The following is a 20,049-nucleotide window of genomic DNA, read 5'->3' on the forward strand; positions in this document are numbered from 1 at the left end:
TCCCATTATAGCTGCCCCGTGGTTGACCTCAAAAGACATATGACAGAGAGCTCTATATGGCTTTAATTTAGATTGCTGTGAGCCACCCCGAGTCCTCAGAGAGGGGCGGCATAAAAGTCCAATTAAATAAATAAATAAATAAATAAATAAACAAACAAACAAACAAACAAACAAATAAAGGAAATGCACAGAAAGAAAGTGGCCCTGTGGTTGACCGAGAATCACGTACTTCTCACGTACCCGAACTATGCAAGTTAGGTTCCCCTTTCAGTGGAAGTGTAGACAGGAACTGCAGTCCTGGTCAGGATCAGGAACAGGAACCTTTTTTTCTTGGATCCTGGGTGTCAGGCTGGGCACCCAGGAGAAGGCAGGCACTAGGGCACACTGGAACTGTTGAAGACAGGAACTGCAGTCTTGGTCAGGAACCTTCTTTTTCTTGGGTCCTGGGTGTCCAGCTGGGCACCCAGAACAATGCACTAGGCTACACTGGAACTGAGGTAGACAGGAACTGCAGTCTTGGTTAGGATCAGGAACCTTCTTTTTCTTGTGTCCTGGGTATCAGGGTGGCCACCCAGAACAATGCTCTAGGGCACACTGGAATTGTTGAAGACAGGAACTGCAGTCTTGGTCAGAAACCTTCTTTTTCATGCGTCCTGGGTGTCAGGCTGGGCACCCAGAACAATGCACTAGGGCACACTAGAACTGTTGAAGAAAGGAACTCAGTCTTGCTCAGGAACTTTCTTTTTCTTGGGCCCTGGGTGTCAGGCTGGGCACCCAGAACAAGGCACTAGAAAACACTGGAACTGTTGAAGAAAGGAACTGCGGTCTTGCTCCAGAAAAAAATTTTCCTTGGGTCCTGGCTGGCTTTTCCCACAAAATCAAATTAAAACACTTTACAATTGGAACAGGAGGAAAGAGGAACTGCCCCCCCGCCCCTCTGTCTTTATCTTCTTCTGCCCTGGCTGGATTGCTAGGCCCCTGCCCACACAACTTTTCTTCTTTCTTTAACTTGGATGAAGACGATGTCACAGTTTAGAAATATCAATTTCAGTGAAGCAGCAAGCCGATGCAGCCAAATTGCTCTTGGAAATCTCCCCAACCTATCTCTCCCTCTCAGCAGCAGCAACAGGACTGTCTCTAACTAACTACTATCTCTTTCAATGGTGATGGAGAGCATGGTCCTGCCTTTTATAGAGGCAGGTCAGGTGCCCCTCTGGACCAATCTAAGCCATGCATCCGGCTGGCCAATCACAGCCTTTTCTTGTGTTTTATGTCCGGAGACCGCGTGGCTTCAGCTAACAAGAACACTGTTGATTGGTGCCTTGCGGAGTTCAGGTTCAGGTTCGGCATGCCGGACACAGCAAAGTTCGGTACGAACCCGAACTGTGCAAGTTCGGTTCGCCCAACACTAGCCTTGATGACATTGAATAATTGTACTGATTTGCTCCATCCTATCTTTGTATGATTTGTTCATTTCATAAATACTCTCAACTTTCTAAAAGGATCTTGCTAAATAGATCCTTTATATGGATTCATGTGTTTCTTCTTTTTTATTTGAGATGAGACGAGATAAAATAAGATAATCTTTATTAACACTTTTTCTGTGTATACACTGGTACATATTAAAAATGAAATTGTGATGCCTGCTGTCACAAGAAAAAGTGTGTATAAATACATATAAATTTTCTGTATGAAATGCATACATATAGCCATTAATCACAGTCAATTTTGAATACATAGCAGAAAAGAGAGTCTTGAGATATAACATGATTGGTACTATATTAATACAAAGCCATTACAGAATCTAGTTGTTATACTTCAGATATTATTAAGCCTCTTCCCAGAAGGTAACAAAGAAAACCATCATGGAGAGGATGTGTAACGTCTCAGACAATACTGCGGATCTTGATCAAGCAGTGCTTATATGTATGTAATGTCTTGGATAGAAGGAAGTGAACTTCCAATAATCTTTTCTGCCATCCTCATCACTCTCTGCACAACTTTCCTGTCCAAAACTGTAATACAAACATTTGTTGGTTTTCAAATATTGACAAATAATGAAAGGAATATTAATAACAATAATATAAAATTGATTTCTCCCCAGGAAATATCTCAGAATTAAAAACAAGAAAATAATAGTCATAATAGTGGCTGATGTCAAAGTCTCTTTTTGGTGGTCTAATAACATTTTGACTCTGACAAGTCAGTTTTATGCAATATTATTTTCAATATATCTTATTTCTTTATCAATTTTTTTATTTATTTCTGTAATATTCAGTCACTGTGACATAGGGTCTATTGTTGCTTCAGTTTTTATAAAAATGTTTTTGCTAAACATTTTTGATTACTACTTATAATAAGATACTAATCTATCCAGAATACAACTTCTTGGGGAATTTCTAACTATGATTTTTTTATTATTATTGTTCAGAAGAGAGCTAATCTACATTACTTTTCTTTTTGCTTTTTCAGGAAATTGAAGCAACTGTAAAATCTAAACAGCCAGATGTGGAAGGAATTTTGTATAAAGGGTGTCATTTATATAAAGAAAAACTAGCTACTCAACCAGTAATGGTAATGAAACAACCTTAGTAATAATCATTATTGCGTAATAGATTATACTTCTGTTGCAATCCTTTATGTGATCTGTTTGAAACAATTAAAAATTCAGAGCCCAAAACACTAAAAAGAAATAAAAAATAGTCTTTCTGTTAAAATTATTTATTAATTTATTAAATTAAGAATTTTGGTGCGTCAAAAGTAGTTTTAGCTAAAATTCTATAACATGATCACAGAAGGAAAAAAAAGTTATATTAATACTTTATGAACACTATGTGAGAGAAATAGGAAAGTTTATTTTATTTTGGGGGCCTTCTGTTCCCTTGTAATATTATCAAACTTGACAAAAGTGTGCATGCAGTCTTTGTTCTGGATGTGCAAAGTAAGAAGAGTCATGCACACAAGATTTAATATTTTACTCTGAGTTTTGATAAATGAAAAATTAAAAATATTCAGTAGTATTTTATGTAATGTTACTATTCAGTCAATAATAAGTTTCTTATTCCACTATTATCTTTAGTTTACTTGTGCACAAAATTTATACACCTGGCTACAGAATTCTGTGCAAAATAATTGCAGTGATTGTACAATAATGCGTTTCTCTTACCTTTGCTACCGGTTCGAGAACGCACATGCATGACACTTCTGCATATGTACAGAGAATTTTTATGACATCTGGGAGGATGGGTGGAGCCTCCCGCTATTATCAGTTTGCCTAACCAGTGTGAATGGTAGCAATCCACCATTGAATAATATAAATAGTTTTGAACCTGAATAGATTGACTTATAATGCCAGTAGAGAGTTGCACAAATATGTTGGATTGCCTTCTATTGATACTGTAGCATTGAAGTTAGTACCTCAGCATGAGATTACATTAGATGATCATTTCAATTCAGTGATTCTACCAGGGCATTGAACTACTAATTACCAAATGAGTTTTGAATGCTATTTTAACAGAATAGAAATTAAAAACAATAATTATAAAGGTGAATTATTAAAATGCTAGATCTTTATGACACTTTTAATAATAGACTTCAAATATTATTATTTGCTTAGAAAAAATTGGAGGATTTAAACACTGACTGGAAAACAGTAAATCATTTAATCCAAACTCTAAAAGAAAAGCCAAGGTCTGCAGTTGCAGTTGTACCATTTGGGGCTGGTAAGTGCCTAATAATTTAAAACATTCATAGGTAAAAGTTAAGCCAGGAAATTAAAGTTAATGCTGTAACTATAGTAAGAATAATAATTCTGACGTCTTAATATGCTCTATAGCATTAACATTACAACTATATTTTGATTAAAACAAATGAAATTAAAGCAGTACTTGAATAACTTCCCTAATATAACGTTAAAAACGATAGTAACATTACAATACTGTCATACTGAAAAAGTATAGCATAGGTATTAGATACCTTATCTTAATTATTGAATGATAAATTGCTATTAGTTGTTCTGCTGTACAGATATGCCTTTAGAAAAATAATGGAATATTATGTCTAATTCTGTTTTTCACAGATTAATACCTTCTGTTTTAACATCTTTTTTTATCCTAGATTGTAACTGTATGTACATAAATCAAACCAGTTTTATACCTTGTTTTTCCAACTCTTACAACGATTTTAATTTTAATGATTGTGTAATTATATCCTTATATCTTATATTTAATTTCAATGATTGTGTAATTATATCCTTATATCTTAAAATGTTAAAATCTAATCTATTGGGGTATACAAAAACTTCCATTGTCAAAATCCAAAATGGTACTTTAGAATAGTGTTTCACTTTCATCTTTTCCCAAATCGCCAGCGATGAGTTCCTCATAATATGTCTCTGGAAGTAACTATGTATTTTCTTCTTCTCATACCATATAAATGTGTGCCATCTTATTTGTAAATCATGTCCTTCTAATACTAATAGTCTTTTATTTCTAGGAAGAACCCAATCTTTATCCAGGTCATTGCTGCTGCTTGGTAATGAAGCTCCCAATTCAGAAGCCCAAATCCTCCTCTTTCTCTCACATTTTGTAGATTTTGAAAACTGATTCTTGGTCTTTTCCCTTGCCGTATAAATTTAGTTGTCATTTTATTTAACTCATTAAAGAAAGTCTTGTCAATTTTAATTGGAATTGTGGAAAATAAGAACAATAGTCTTGGTAATATATTCATCTTAATTAAAGCTATTCTACTCATCAGTGATAACTGAAAGTCTTCTATTTTTCTAAATCTTTCTCAATCTGTTTTTTAAGTTTTACATAGTTGTTTTCTTTAAGTGATGAACATCTGTTAGTTGAATTCCCAAATATTTACATCATTTACCATCTGAACATCCAACTGTCTTTTTAGCTGTGATTTCTGGTTTTCGGTCATATTCTTTGTGACCAATTTAGTTTTATCTTTGTTAATCTTTAGTCCTGCAACTTCTCCATATCTTTGAATTGATGCTAAAAGTTTCAAGTCTGAAATTGATGGATTTTCAAATATAAAAACCAGATCATCAGCAAAGGCTTGCAATTTATATTCTTAATCTCTAATCTTAAATCCTGAGATCTGAGGATCAGATCTAATTGTCAGGCTTAAGCCATCATGTAGGGTTAAAGACTTTGGCCTGCCACAGTAGAATAGTATTAGGGGAATTGTGAGGGATAGTTGCATGAGAGGGAAAGTTACTAGCCACAACAAATTCATTTCTTAGAGTCAAAGGTCATCTTTTGTTCTGCATCAGCTGAAGTAAAGAGGAAATCGGTAAAATCCCTGCACTCGGACTGGTCCTCGTGATGAACTTGTGTGTGGGGGGATGTGGGATGAACCTTAACCTGGTTGGGGTACTGGAAGGAAGTTAGTATTGGGATGGCAATGGCATGACCAACATGGCTCTGCTAATAAATTGAACCTTGGATGAGAGAATTGGACTGGAATATGATTTATTTCTCAGATGCTATTTGGGGTTCTGACAACAATCCTGATACTCCTTTTTCCTTGGGGACTGGAGCTCCCTTCCCTCCACTCCCAGCCATGGGTGGAGAGTAAACTCAGGAGAAATGGAAGAAAAAGGGTTAACCAAAAAGCCTAAGGTGGAAAGGCTTGGAGTGTCCAAGACCCTTCCCCCAGATGGATCAACAAGAATTGAAAGCACGAGAGGGGGCCGGTGGAATAGGGCTGCTTTATGAGATGATCCCTCCTACAGGATCTGTCTCTTCTTGGAGCCGTGGAAGGCCAGGAACCTGTGACCAAAGAAGTGAGGCCCAAATGGGGGCTACCTGGTCACCCCACTCTGATTAGAAATCTCTGAGAAGCCAAGTTGTCAGCTGGTTGGAAATTGGGAGTTCCTAGTCCATGTCTTCCTAGTCTTTGGCAGATTTCCCTGACTAACTTTTAACCCAGGTGGCATCAGACAAAGGGTATCCCTTCCAATGAATTAAATATTACAATTGACTTCAATATATATAAGAGTCCAAAATCTTTTTTACTTCGTAATGTGTTTTCCCCTGTATTATTACAGGGAAAGGAGGGATTTGCATGTTGAGGTCTAACATTGGACCTGATTACTGGTTTAAGCAAGATACAATGGAACATGGGGTAGATTTTCCCTTGGATTCTGCGTAATGCAAGCTGAACAGTAACCGGGTTTATCACCTTTACTATTGGGAAAGGACCGAAAAATTTTGGTCCTAGCTTTTTGCTAGGTTATCTCAATTGAATGTATTTAGTTGACAAGAAAACTTTATCCTCCACTCAAAAAGGGGGTTGGAGCGATCAACGTTGATCTGCTTGTTCTGGTAGGCTTCTGCTGCTTCAACAAGCACTTTCTTGGTATTCTCCCAATCCTTCCACAGCTTCTCCATCCATTCCATCAGGGAGATTGACGAGGGAGATTCTGTAGACAATTCTGGCATAGGGAAAAATTCTTGGCCCTGGTGATCTGGAAAGAGGTTAGTCCTGTACTACTATGGACAGAGTTATTATAAGCCACTTCCGCAAAAGGCAATAACTTGCCCAATTGTCTTGTTGCTAGTCCACATAACATCAACGATATTGCTCCACTCGGGCATTAGCTTTCTCAACTGCTCCATTTGTGGAAGGGTGGAAAGCAGAATTAAGTCCTTGGATGGCTTGAACAAACTCCCTCCAGAACTTAGCCGTCAACTGGACTCCCACCCCCCTTATCCAATATGATTCCACAGAGGACTCCTTGCTGTCTGAATGTGTTTCAGGAACAACTTAGCTAAATGTCTAGCAGAAGGCAATCCTGAGCAGGTGATGAAATGGGCTTGCTTAGAGAACAAATTTATGACAGGCCAAATAACTTTGTTTCCATTGCTCTCAGGGAGTTCTATTATGAAGTTCATCACTATTTCCTCCCAGGGTCTACTGGGGTTAGCCACTTGCTGTAGCAGTCCAGGAGGTTTCCCTGGTCTATGCTTATGAGTGGCACAAGTGGCACAACTCCTAAGCATAGTCTTCCACTTCTGCCTTCATTCTGGGCCACCAGGATTGACTTTGAGCAAGGTGCAGCGTTTTCAGGAAGCAAAAATGCTCTCCTAGTCTGGAGTCGTGACTTTGCTGAAGTATCTCTACTCACAGGCTAGCAGGCACATATAATTTGGTCCCCTTCTATGACAACCTTCCCTCAGAGTTAGATTGAACCACGAGTCGTTAGACAACCTTCCCTCAGATTGTTGAACCACGAGTCGTTAGACAAGGCTGCTTTCAACTTGTCTTCCCACTCCTTTTTTCCCCGTTAGGTAGGCCTTCTTGATTGATTTCTGGTGAGGACTGGTGCCACCTTTCCCCCTCCTTCATATTGCATTGAGGAAGAAGGAAGGATTGGGGAAATCTCTTCTTCCCTTTGGCTGTCATATTGAGGCTATCGTGATAATGCATCAGCTTGGATGTTTTTCCCTGCGGGGATGTGCTTCAATATGAATTTGAAGCATCTGAAGTATTGAGCCCAGCATACTTGCTTAGGAGAAAACCTCCAAGGGGTCTTTAAATTTAAGGTTTTTATGATCAGTCCACATCTCACAAGTTATCCCCCCCCCGTAGGAAATGTCTCCAAGTCAGTAGTGCGATACAGACAGCAAAAGCTTCCTTTTCCCAAATGCCCCACCTCCTTTCAGCAGGGTTCAGCTTTTTGGAGAGTACATGGTAAAAGCTGGCCTTTTCCATTGTCTTGCAATAGTACAGCTGCCACTGCCACATCACAGGCATCTAATTGTTTCACAAACTTACATTTGGGATCAGGATGTTGTAGGATCAGTCCTTTGCAAAAAGTCCTTTGAGCCTCTCGAAAGTTTTCTGGCATTTTATTGTCCACTTAATTGGTTGTGATGACTTGGGTGTCACAGGGGATGATCCAGCCTTTACTAATTCAGCTAGAATCCAAGCAACCTCTGCGAAAGTTGGAATAAATTGTCTGTAAAAATTTGCAAATCCTAGGAAGCTTTGTGAGTGTGGGGGGCTTGCCGATCCAACACAGTCTTCACTTTCTCTGGATTCATCACTATCCCTTCATTTGAAATGTGTTACCCTAAGTAGTCTATTGAAGTCTTGTTAAATTCTCATTTGGAAAAATTAGCATTGAGCTTGGTTGCCAAGAGCTTTTTAAAGACTTGTCTCACTAATTTACTGTATTTTTCGGTGTATTAGACACACCTTTTTCCTCCCCCAAATAGGCTGATAATTAGGGTGCATCTTATACACTGAATGTAGCTTTTTCCCCCCAGCCCTAACTAGCTAACAATCTTCCCAGCTCTTACCTTGTGTTGTGTTTGGGCTTGGGCCGGCTGCTGCCCCCACGTATGTGAGAGATGCATCACAGAGTGATTGCGAAAGCCTGGCTGACAGCCAGGAAAATGTGGCAGACAGCCCAGAGGATGTGGCAGATTGTTCAGAGGAGTTGGCAGACAGCCCAAAGGAACTGGCAGACAGCCCAGGGGACTTGGCAGCGTCTCTTCTCTGGATTTGGATGCCGAACAGATAATCAATATGCATAGCCGTAGAGCAATGCAATGTAGGGCTCAATTACGGGATTATCAACGGTGATTATAGTGTCACCTGTGTTTTGGTGTGGTCCACAGAATGAGGGCTGGGTATGGTTCCCATAATGAGGGCTACAGTTAAAAAAGGGAACAGAGGCAGAGGCAAACTGTGGATGTTTATCTGTGTGGTTTGTGTGGGTTTTGCTGTTCCCTGCTTTGAAGCCTCTGCTCTGTGCTTTTGGATTCAACCCAGCATTGTCAGGCAAGTGGGAGTTGGAAAGCCTGTGAATAGCTGCTGCTATCGTGCCTCGAAAATTCGTAGAACTCCTGGAACGTTCCTGCTACGTGAAATTTGTATTTGTTTGCTTTTTCATGAACTTTGTATCTATCTGAATTTTTGCCTCGAACTGTGTTTTACTCCTGAAAAATAAGGACAGTTTTGTTTAGCCTTTTCCTTTCTGTTTAATACAAGTTTGCTGCTTAGCAATGCACGTGTGTGTCTTACCTTCTTTCCTGGACCTTTAATTACTGCCTGAGCCCTGTCAGGCAGAACACCCTGCAGCCTCTTTCATTGTTTCTTTCTGTGAAGAATGTTTTCCAAGCCCTAAGTCTTTGCAGGGTTTGTTTCATTACTCTAACTTACTCAGTAAGTTTCTTTCTAGCTCTAACCAGGTATTAACAATGTTCACAGCTCTTACCACTTGCAAGCTCTTTCATTGTTAATTTCTGCCAAAAATGTATTCCAAGCTCTGCCTTTGATTTTTTTTTCTTTTTCTTTTTAATATATTTTTATTGATTTTTTTAAAGTTTTTACAAAAAGAAAAAACATAAATTCAAAAACATAAATGTGTGTACCATCACCAAACAAAATAATATGTCCCTCCACTGGGGAAGATTCAATTCTATATCTTTCATTTGCCTCAGCTCCGGGTTACATTGCTCATTCTTTATAGAGTGATTGAATTTTATTTTTTACATTTGCATCGCTTACTAATATTAATATATGATTTTTAACCTTTTCCCACCGCCTCATTGTTACTGCCAATTTCTCTTCATTATAATTATGTAATCTAATTTCCATAATTTCATAGTGAATGTGATCCACCATGTACCTGCACCAATTCTTTATTGTCCATTTGTTAGCATCTTTCCACCCAAGCACTATAGTTGCTTGGGCACTTTCTATTGCTGCAATTTTAATTTCTTCGTATACTTTTACCTCACTATTTTTTTATCAATAATGCTGCTTCCTTGGTTAGTTTCCAGTCACTATTCGTAATTTTATTCACTTCCGTTTGTATTTACTTCCAAAATTTTTGGACTTTACTGCATTCCCAAAACATATGCATAAATACTCCTTTTTCCTTACATCCATGCCAACAATTTCCTTTCATCATCGTTTGAAAGCGTGCTAGTTGTACTGGTGTATAATACCATTTATGTAAAATTTTTCTTCTCATCTCTCTTATCCTTGTATTTTTAATTCTTTTAATATTTTCAATTATGCCTTCCATATCCCATTCATCAATTTCTAACTCATCCTGCCAATATTTCATCAGTCCTTTTATTACTTGCTCCTCTGCTTGTAATAATTTCCTATATATATTACCTGCTTGTGCTTTTATATTCTTACTCTTTTCCCTTAATATCTTCTCTAAATTTGTTTCTTGTTTGAGGAATATTTCTTTATTTTCCCTCTTACTTAAATACGTACTTATTGCGTTAACTTGTAACCAATTTTGTTGTCCAAGGCATCTCTCTATTTCATTTCTATTGATCCTTCCATCCTTTTCATATAACTGTTCAATTCTCTGTATACCTTTTTCCCTTAATTTCCATATTATCTTTGTGAGGTTACGTACTTTCTTTATATTTATCACATGCAGCGTCGCTAATTTAGAATTTGTCATTTTTAATTTGCCTTGCCATTTCATCCAACTTTCTATAATCACTTTAGTTGGGTCTATTAATCTATTTATTTCTATCTTATTCCATTTCCTAAATAATAATTCTTGATTCTTAATGTCATTAATTTCTTTATCTAATTCTACCCATGGGTTCTCTTCTAATAATTGTAATTCCATTAATCTATCTATTTGATATGCATCCCTGTAATACTCCAAACTTGGATTTCCCCAACCTCCCTCGCCTTCCGTGGCTATCAACCATTTTTTTTAAATTCTTGATCTTTTATTACCTTCTATCCAAGCATTTAATTTAGTATCCCATTCTTTTAATTTCCTTATTGGGAAGGTTCCATGCATTACCTGTAAAATATATAACATTTTTGGGATAATCATCGTTTTTAATGCTCTTACTCTAGCCAATCTTCTCAAATTTTTATTTCCCCAATTCTTAATTTGTTTCTGAATTTTTTTCCATATTAAATTATAATTAAATTTCACCATTTTTTCTGGGTTCTTTAATAACCATACTCCTAAATATTTCATTTTCTTATTCCCCAGTTTTAAACCTGATACCTTCCGTATTTCAATTTGTTCTTTAGGCTCGGTATTTAAACAAATGATTTCTGAGTTTTCCATATTTACTTTTAATTCTGATTGGTCTTTAAATTCCTGAAGTATTATAATCATTCTCTTAATCATATCTACTGGTGTTTCTGTAATTATTATAGCATCATCTGCAAACAGATTTAATTTTAATTCCATATTCCCTATTTGATATCCCTTCCATTGTTTGTCTTTTCTAATTTTATTAGCTAATGTTTCAATTGCCATTGCGAAAAGCATCGGGGATAGGGGGCATCCTTGCTTGGTTCCATTATTTATTTCTATCTTCTCCGTTCTATTTCCATTCACTCTAACATAGGCTATATTTTCCTTATATATTTCTTTCATTACTTGACAAAATCTTTTCCCCATATTTAGACTATTACATAATTGGAATAAATAGTCATGATTTATTTTATCAAAAGCTTTATAAACATCTAACTTTAATAGTCCCATTTTCCTTTTAGTTCCAGTAGCATGGTGCAGTACATTCACTATATTTCTAATAGGTTCATATATCTTTCTTCCTTTTATAAATCCATACTGATCCTTTCCAATTATTCTTGGTAGTATATTTTCCAATCTGTTTGATAAAATTTTCATAAAAATTTTATAATCTTCATTTAGTAGACTAATTGGGCGGTAGGAACCGGTTTCTTTTAAATCTCGATCTGGTTTAGGAATTGTTACAATTTTGGAGTTCTTCCATGTTTGTGGAACATCTAATGTTGTGAGGACATTATTATACAATCTCTCCAAATGCGGCCTGGTGCTTTACCAGGTTTTAACCCTTTTACCACGTTAATTATTTCATCCCTTGTTATGTTTGCATTTAACTTTTGTCTTTCTTCTTCATTCAGCCTTTCTTTAACCTCTATATCTTGTAGCATAACATGTTCTTTTTCATACAATTTTGCATAAAATTCTCTCATTACACTTTCTAACTTTCTATTACTATATTTCATTACTCCATTTTTGTCTCTTAGACCATTTATTATTAATTTTTCTTTTCTTTTTTTTGAGGTAATTCATCATTTGTTTTGCTGATTCCCCCCCCCCCATATTTCTATTCTGTTTTACCGTCATCCTCATATTATTCCATTGTTGTTCCTCTATATACTTTAATTGTCTTTGTTTAAGTTTTAACAAATCATTCCATTCTTTATTTCTTGTTATTCTTAAATCTTCTCTTATTAATTCTATTTCCCTTATTCTTTTTCCCTTTCCATTCCCCAACTTTTTTTAATATAAGACTCCATACTGATTAAATTATCCCTAATGATTTTTTTTCATTTTCTATTTGCTCCAAATGTTTCTTTCTAGCCCTAACCAGGTGCTAATGATGTTCCCAGCTCTTACCACTTGCAAGCTTGTTCATTGTTAATTTCTGCCAAGAATGTATTCCCAAACCTGTCTTTGTAGGGATTTTTTTTATTTACTTGCTCCAGATATTTCTATCCAGCCCAAACCAGGTGCTACTAATGTACCCAAGCTCTTTCATTGTTACTCTCTATGAAGAATGTTTTCAAGCCATAAGTCTTTGCAGGGCTTGTTTCATTACTCTAACTTGCTCTGAGTAAGTTTCTTTTCAGCTCTTTCACTGTTACTCTCTGCAAAGAAGAATGTTTTCCAAGCCCTAAATTTTTGCAGGGTTTTTCCACTGCTCTACTTGCAATGTAAGAAAGCTCTGAGGAAGGTATCAGCTGTGGTGTGAGTTTAGATGGGGGTGGATAGCTTTCCACCTGGTTCTTTTCTTTTAAAGAGAGAGAGAGAGAGAAAAGGGGGTTGGTGAATAACAAGCTTCTCTAGAGAAAGAAGTGTGTATCACCCATCAATTGCAATGTAAAGACAGAAAGAAAGACAGAATTACACTGCAATTGATGGGAGATTCACATTTCTTTCTCTAGAGAAGCTGGTTATTTGCCTGCCCCCTTCTCTCTCTCTCTCTCTCTCTCTCTCTTTAAAAGAAAAGAACCTGGTGGAAAGCTAGCCACCCCCAGCCAAACTCAAACTACAGCCATTCCCAGGTGCATAATCTTCATCAGATTTTCCTCAGCTGGGCTTGGCTTCCCACTCACGGCTACTATGTCTTCAGAGCTTGTAGTTGTCATGCAGTTGCAAAGCGATGCCAGCTCTAAATACAGATAGAGCAGAAGGGGGTGTAAATCTGAACTGTGGGGTGGGTGGGTATGGGGGGGAGAATCAGGAGGAGAGTCGATAATGGCATGATTGATGGAGGAATTCTGGGAGTTGAAGTCCACAAGTCTTAAAGCTGCAAGTTGGAAGACTCCCAAGTTAGAGGTTAGGAGTGCAAGGATCTTCAAACCGGACAAGCTTAAGGCTTGTGGATTTCAACACCCATTTCTGAGCTAACATGATTGGTGGAGAAATTCTGGGAGTTGAAATACACAAGTCTTAAAGCTGTCAAGTTTGAATACACCTGAGTTAGAGGTTAGGAGTACAAGGGTCTTCAAACCTGGTAAGTTTAAGGCTTGTGGATTTCAACTCCCATTTCTGAGCTAGCATGACTGGTGGAGGAATTCTGGGAATTGAAGTCCACAAGTCTTGAAACTGTCAAGTTTGAAGTTTGTAAAAAGTGTACATGGTTTTTAAAAGTATACATGGTTTTTAAAGGTATATATGGTGGTAAATGTATTCTGCTATACTGGTATTTTATTAAACAATATAATACTACTCCATTTTGTTCAGAATGCTTTTTTCCTTGTTTTCCTCCTCTAAAATCTAGATGCATCTTATACATTGGTGCGTCTTATACACAGAAAAATACGGTAATGTGGTTTGAAGATTCTCACTAAATATAAGGATATCATCCAAATAAATGAGAACCACCGTGTAATATTTCATTGATATATTGCATAAATACAGTGGTGGGTGGGGCTTGAGTCCAAAAGCCATGACACAGAATTGGAAGCTTCCTAATGGGCAGTTAAAAACAGTCTTCCATTCATCCCTACCCCTTATTCTTATGTGATATTACACTTACCTAAAATCCAATTTTTCCTTTGACAAATGGTTGAGTAGATTCTTTATGAGAGGGAGGGTGTAGGTATGAGTAGATCCTTTATGAGAGGGAGGGGATAGGTATTTTTCATGCACATTGCATGTATGAAAATCAGTGACCAATCTCATCCCCCTATCTTTCTTCTCTTTGAAAAGCACAGGGGCTGCTATTCTTGATTTAGAAGGCTGAATAAAACCCCTCTCCAAATTAGTATCTATATACCTTCTCAATTCCTCCATTTCTCTTGGTGACATGGAGTACATCTTGGGTTTGGGAGAGTTGACCCTGGCTCAAACTCTTTTGCACAGTCTGCTGGTCTGTGAGGGGGGAAGCTCATTACAATCTTCTTCACTAAAAACCCTTTCTAAGTCATGGTACTCCAGTGGCACTTTCTGGAAGCCTGGGGGTATGGCCTCTTTCACTGCAGCAGCAGAAATGGCCCCTGTTCCCTCTTGTGAAGGCTGCTTCCTCCCACAGGGTTTTGTCAGAGGAATAGACCAATGTGAAGGTGTAGCTTTTGGTATCCATCCTCCCACCTATTGTGAGTGGTCCTCAACCAACTCTGTTAATGATAGATTCAGAGGAGGATGAGCCAGGCCCATCTTGGTACACTAGACCAGTGATTTTGCAGGCTGGGGCAGAGAATGAGAGTGAGGGAGAAATAGACATTGGTGAACTTGAAAGACCAGCAGAGGTGGCAGATATGCCAATGACAATAGGGTCTGATAGAGGAAGAGGAGGAGAAGGAGGAGAAGGACTATGAGCCTTTGCTAGATGCCCGCTTTAGAATATCATACATTTGCTGATTCCTCCAGTTCAAAGTTTGGAAATGTAATTTAGCATATTACTTAATGTTCAATTTTATAAGAGCTCTGTTTTAAGAGAACTGTCTGAGACAGCTTATCTACACTTTTGCTCAGGAAACTATCTGCCCGAAAGCAATATCATACAGGTTAACTTAGTAAACATATACCATCTGCTAAATATCATTAATACAACTCTCTGTATATGTCACCAACCATCAAATATATTCATAGATATAATCCATTATGTTAGAAGAAAAAAGTCCTTATATAGTAAAGAAATAATGATCAAACAATCAAATAACAATCAACCATCATTTTGCTATATATTGCCCTCTTAAATAACCAATATGCCATTTTAAATTTATTTCAACAGATCCAATTTATACCAATTTATAATATAGTAGTATTTCCCCAAAGTTATCACTTAATTGTGTAATTATTTTTAAATAATTTTATTAAATTTAAATTCTTAGAAAACACCTTATTCATTTTCAATAATATCATCACCATCATCATCAACATCCCAAACGTCCTAAAATTAGCCTCTTACAACAGTCATTGCAAATTATAAATCTTTCCCTCTAGAAATACCAATATGTATTTGAGAACTTTAAGTTTAGTCTGTCAGATCAAAAATATTAATTATCAACATCCAATATATTCATAAATGTATTTAATTATAAGTTTAAAAAACTCTGGCTTGTCTTAGAGTTTCTCACGTCTGTCTCTCATTGATGATGACCATTCCATCTTTGCCTTTGTCCATTCCATCTTTGTCTTTGTCCATTCCATCTTTGTCTTTGTCAAGATCAATCTGTCAGATCAAAAATATTAACTATTAACATCCAACATATTCATAGATGTATTTAATTATGTCAAAAAAGTAATCAGTGTTATTTGAAAACTGGTTAATCACTGAAAAATGACCATTCCATCTTTGTCTTTGTCCATTCCATTTTTGTCAAAATCAATCTGTCAGATCAAAAATATTAACTATTAACATGGATTTATACAAGCAATTGAAATAGGCAAATTTTTGGATATAAAAATGATCTCAAAAGGTGACATAGAGAACTGAAACAGTCTTTACAATCAGATCCACAAAATATAGAAATTCAGGAAACTTTGGACTTGACGAAGCACAAATTAAATTTGATGGAAAATGAGGAAATAGCTAAAAACATTAAAAAAACAAGGCATTTTTTTTCTCAACAGGCTAATGAACCAGGGAGATGGTTGACTTATAAAGTAAGGAAAGATAGAGGGAAAATGGATAAAATATTTACAGGATGAAGAAGGAGAATCGAAATATAAAGAAGATGAAAAAAAGGAAATAATATGGGAATTCTACCAAAAATTATACAAACAAGATGTTATCGAGGATGAGAAAATTTGTCAATACTTAGAAAAGGCAAATTTACCTAAAATTTCAGAAACTATTAGGGAGACATTGGATGCTAAGATAACAATGATGGAATTGTTGAAAGCTATTAAGAAACAAAAGAATGGTAAAACCACGGGACCTGATGGCTTACCAGCTGAGGTTTATAAGATATTTCAAAAGGTATTTGGACCTATCTTTTTGGATTTGATAAATGAAATATTTATACAAGCTAAAATTCTCGATACTTGGACAGAAACTTATTTATTTATTTATTTATTATTTAGATTTGTATGCCGCCCCTCTCTGCAGACTTATACTATATATCTGATACCAAAAGAAGGGACTGATACAAAAAAGTGAAGAACTATAGGCCAATATCTTTGTTAAATGTTGATGATAAATGTTGCGGGTGAAAGTTGGTACCTTGGAGGGAAGGTTTTGTTTTGTTTTTTCTCCAAAAGGCGGAGGAGCAAAGCAGGAAGCGGCCCCGTCTCTCCTCCTTCTTATACACCCCTGAGGGATGCTCCTGGGTGGGTTTGGTGCCGTGGATGATGCCCAGGAGCTCAGCGGGGAGAAAGTCCTGCCTCCCTGAAGCACAGGTCCTTGCCATGCAAGCAAAAGCAGGCAGGGTATCCCGGCGGGGCGGCAAGCAAATGGGAAATGGGATTCCCCGCCTCCTTTTGCTTGCACTTGGAGTCCCAAGGTGGGGAATCCTGCCGTGGCAAGGACCCGTGCTTCGGCCTCAGAAAAGGCTCCCTGGCTCTCCCTGGGGTGCCCTGTTGCCTTAAAGAAGCTAAGCCCCCTGCTGCCGCTTTTGCCCAGTGCTCCGCAGGGGGGGGGAAGAGCTGTGCCTGAACCTGGAGCCCGCTTAGGAACTGCCACCTGCTCGCTTCCTCTCACTTGTTCCACCATGGCTCCTCCACCCCACAAAAGTGGCAGCGTGGGGCTTTGCTGCTTTAATGCCCCGCTCGCTCACTTGCTTTCCTGCCAGCTGTAAAGACAGGGAGCCATGGCGTCAAGACTTTCTCCCTGCCTTTCTTCTCTCCTTCGGCCAGGCCCACTGTGCCCCTTCCCAAACTCACTCACTCCTCCTCCTCCTCCCATCTCCCACCTCTCTCCCAGCCTCCTGACCGGCCAATAGCTCCCCGGCATTTGCCTTCCTCTGCCACCACTGGCACCTGGCTCCTCCTCCTCTTCTCGCTTCTGAAGAAGATGACAGCCACCCCTGAAAACTTTCAAGGAGGGTGGAAGCCCCAGCTTCCCATCCGTGTCAATCCACCCATGAGGCTCCCTCTGGGCAACCTCCGCTGTCTCCCCCCCAGTGCCTCCTCTACTCACCCCCAAACAAAGATCAGAATGCCTCGCAAAAGGGGCGAGTTTTCGGATGGGCTTGCATGCATTATTCGCTTTTACATTGATTCCTATGGGAAACATTGTTTCACCTTATGAACTTTTATTTATTGGATTTTATTTTCTTCTTACAAACCTCTTTACGAAACGAATTAAGTTCATAAGACGAGGTATCACTGTATTACGGTTTGTCAGGGTATTTTGCTCTAAAATGATCAATTTCTTTCTGGGCTCTCATGTGTTTCTCAACCCAAATAACCGTATTCCCCCCACTCTCAGGCAAATCCACAATAAAGTCCATAGAAATGTCCTTCCAGGGTGCCCAGAGTCTCACCACACTTTCCAACAGTCCTTGTGGTTGACCCAGGGGCCGCATCGCTGCCGCACAAACAGGGCAGCTAGCCACATAAGTCTCAATGTCCTTTTTCATGGACCAGAATTGTCTCCTCAACCAGTGTAAGGTTTTCAGAAACGCAAAGTGCCCTGCCACTTTTGAATCGTGGCCCCTCCCTAATATGACAGTTCTCATCGAGGCTGGGACATACACTCTGGATCCTATCCATGCTAATCCATACCGTTGAGTGCAGTCTGCCTGATGAGTCAAAAACCAGTCTTCTGTTTCTAAAGCCTTATGTAGTTCCACTGACAAGTCATCTGCAAGATCAGCCTTCTTTGAGCTCTGCTCTCTGGTGACTGCCGGGCATGCCCATTGTTGTGTTGGGATCACCTGTTGAACTATATCCAGCCTACCACTGTTATATTGAGGCAACCTGGAAAGGGCGTCTGCCATAAAATTGTTTCCCCCAGGTATGTAGCACAATGAGAAGTTGAACCGACTGAAATGCTGCACCCATCTAGCTTGCTTGGGGGACAATTTCCGGGGGGGTTTCAATGCCTCTAAATTTTTGTGATCAGTTCACACCTCAAACGGCTGTTTAGCTCCCTCTAGGAAATGCCTCCAGGACCGTAGGCCTACCGTATTGCAAATGCTTCTTTTTTCCATACTGCCCACCTACGTTCAGTCTCAGTGAGTTTCCTAGAAGTATACACACAGGAATGAAGGCCCTGTTCTTCATCTCCTTGCAACAGGATTGCTCCCATGGCCACGTCGCTTGCGTCGACTTGGACCATAAAAGGATGCTCCAAATCTGGGTATTTGAGGATAGGCTCACATGCAAACAGTCTCTTTAATTTTTTGAAAGCCGCTTGACATTCCATGGTCCACTGTAGTGGGCCGTTCGGTTTTGGCTTGCCTTCTCCTTTCGTTTTCAACAGATTCATGATAGGCAAGGTTATTTGGGAGAACGCTGGGATAAACTGTCAGTAAAAGTTGGCAAACCCTAAAAAACTCTGCAATTGCTTTCTGGTACGTGGGGCCTCCCATTCCAGGACAGCCTTCACCTTTTCAAGATCCATCTCCACCCCTTGGTGTGAGATGCGATAGCCCAAATAGTAAATTTTGCTCTGGTTAAATTCCCACTTAGACAGATTTGCATATAATTCTGTGGTTTTAAGTTTCTTTAGAACCTCCCTTACAAGGGCAACATGTTGCTCTAATGTCTCTGAGAATATCAATATATCATCAAGATAGATCAAGACTCCCTTATATAAATGTTCTTGCATTGATTAATTGCATAAAACTCCTGGTGCCCCCTTTAGGCCAAATGGGAGCACTCAGAACTGATCGAACACTTGTAAGAGCTTTTATTAAGACTTACAAAGTGACGCTCAAGGCGGCAAGATGTGCATACCATGCCGCCTTGATTGCATCAGCGGAATCCCGCCCGGCCGCTCTGTTTAGGGTGACCCGCTCCCTTCTTAACCAGGGGGGAGTTGGGGAGCCCTTACAGAGCAGTACCGAGGATTTTAATACGTTTTTCGCTGATAAAATCGCTGAGATCCGGGCCGATCTCGACTCCAATTGGAAAACAGAGTCGACTGACAATGAGTCAGTCGAGGTGACTGGGGCACGTACTTGTCCACCTGTCTGGGAAGAGTTTGATCTGGTGACACCTGATGAAGTGGACAAGGCCATTGGAGCTGTGAGTTCTGCCACCTGTTTACTGGATCCGTGTCCCTCCTGGTTGGTCTCCGCCAGCAGGGAGGTGACACGGAGCTGGGTCCAGGAGATTACCAACGCTTCCTTGGGGAGGGGAGTTTTTCCAACACTCTATAAAGAGGCGCTCGTGCGCCCCCTCCTCAAGAAGCCTTCCCTGGACCCAGCCATACTTAATAACTATCGTCCAGTCTCCAACTTTCCCTTTATGGGGAAGGTTGTTGAGAAGGTGGTGGCACTCCAGCTCCAACGGTCCTTGGAAGAAGCCGATTATCTAGGTCCCCAGCAGTCGGGTTTCAGGCCCGGTTACAGCACGGAAACTGCTTTGGTCACGTTGATGGATGATCTCTGGCGGGCCCGGGACAGGGGTTTATCCTCTGT

At 39.0% G+C, this 20,049-nt stretch overlaps 1 protein-coding gene across 1 annotated transcript in view; it reads left to right on the forward strand.

The window, feature by feature from the left end:
* Positions 1 to 20,049, forward strand: part of LOC139167142 (dystrophin-like) — a 1,540,372-nt gene that overhangs the window by 686,038 nt on the left and 834,285 nt on the right. The window contains exons 39-40 of the mRNA XM_070751563.1: positions 2,473 to 2,574; positions 3,617 to 3,722. Of these exons, the coding sequence (XP_070607664.1) occupies positions 2,473 to 2,574; positions 3,617 to 3,722 (208 nt within the window). The remainder of the gene's footprint in view (positions 1 to 2,472; positions 2,575 to 3,616; positions 3,723 to 20,049) is intronic.

Source organism: Erythrolamprus reginae, chromosome 4, assembly GCF_031021105.1.
Source record: "Erythrolamprus reginae isolate rEryReg1 chromosome 4, rEryReg1.hap1, whole genome shotgun sequence".
Classification (NCBI taxonomy): domain Eukaryota; kingdom Metazoa; phylum Chordata; class Lepidosauria; order Squamata; family Dipsadidae; genus Erythrolamprus; species Erythrolamprus reginae.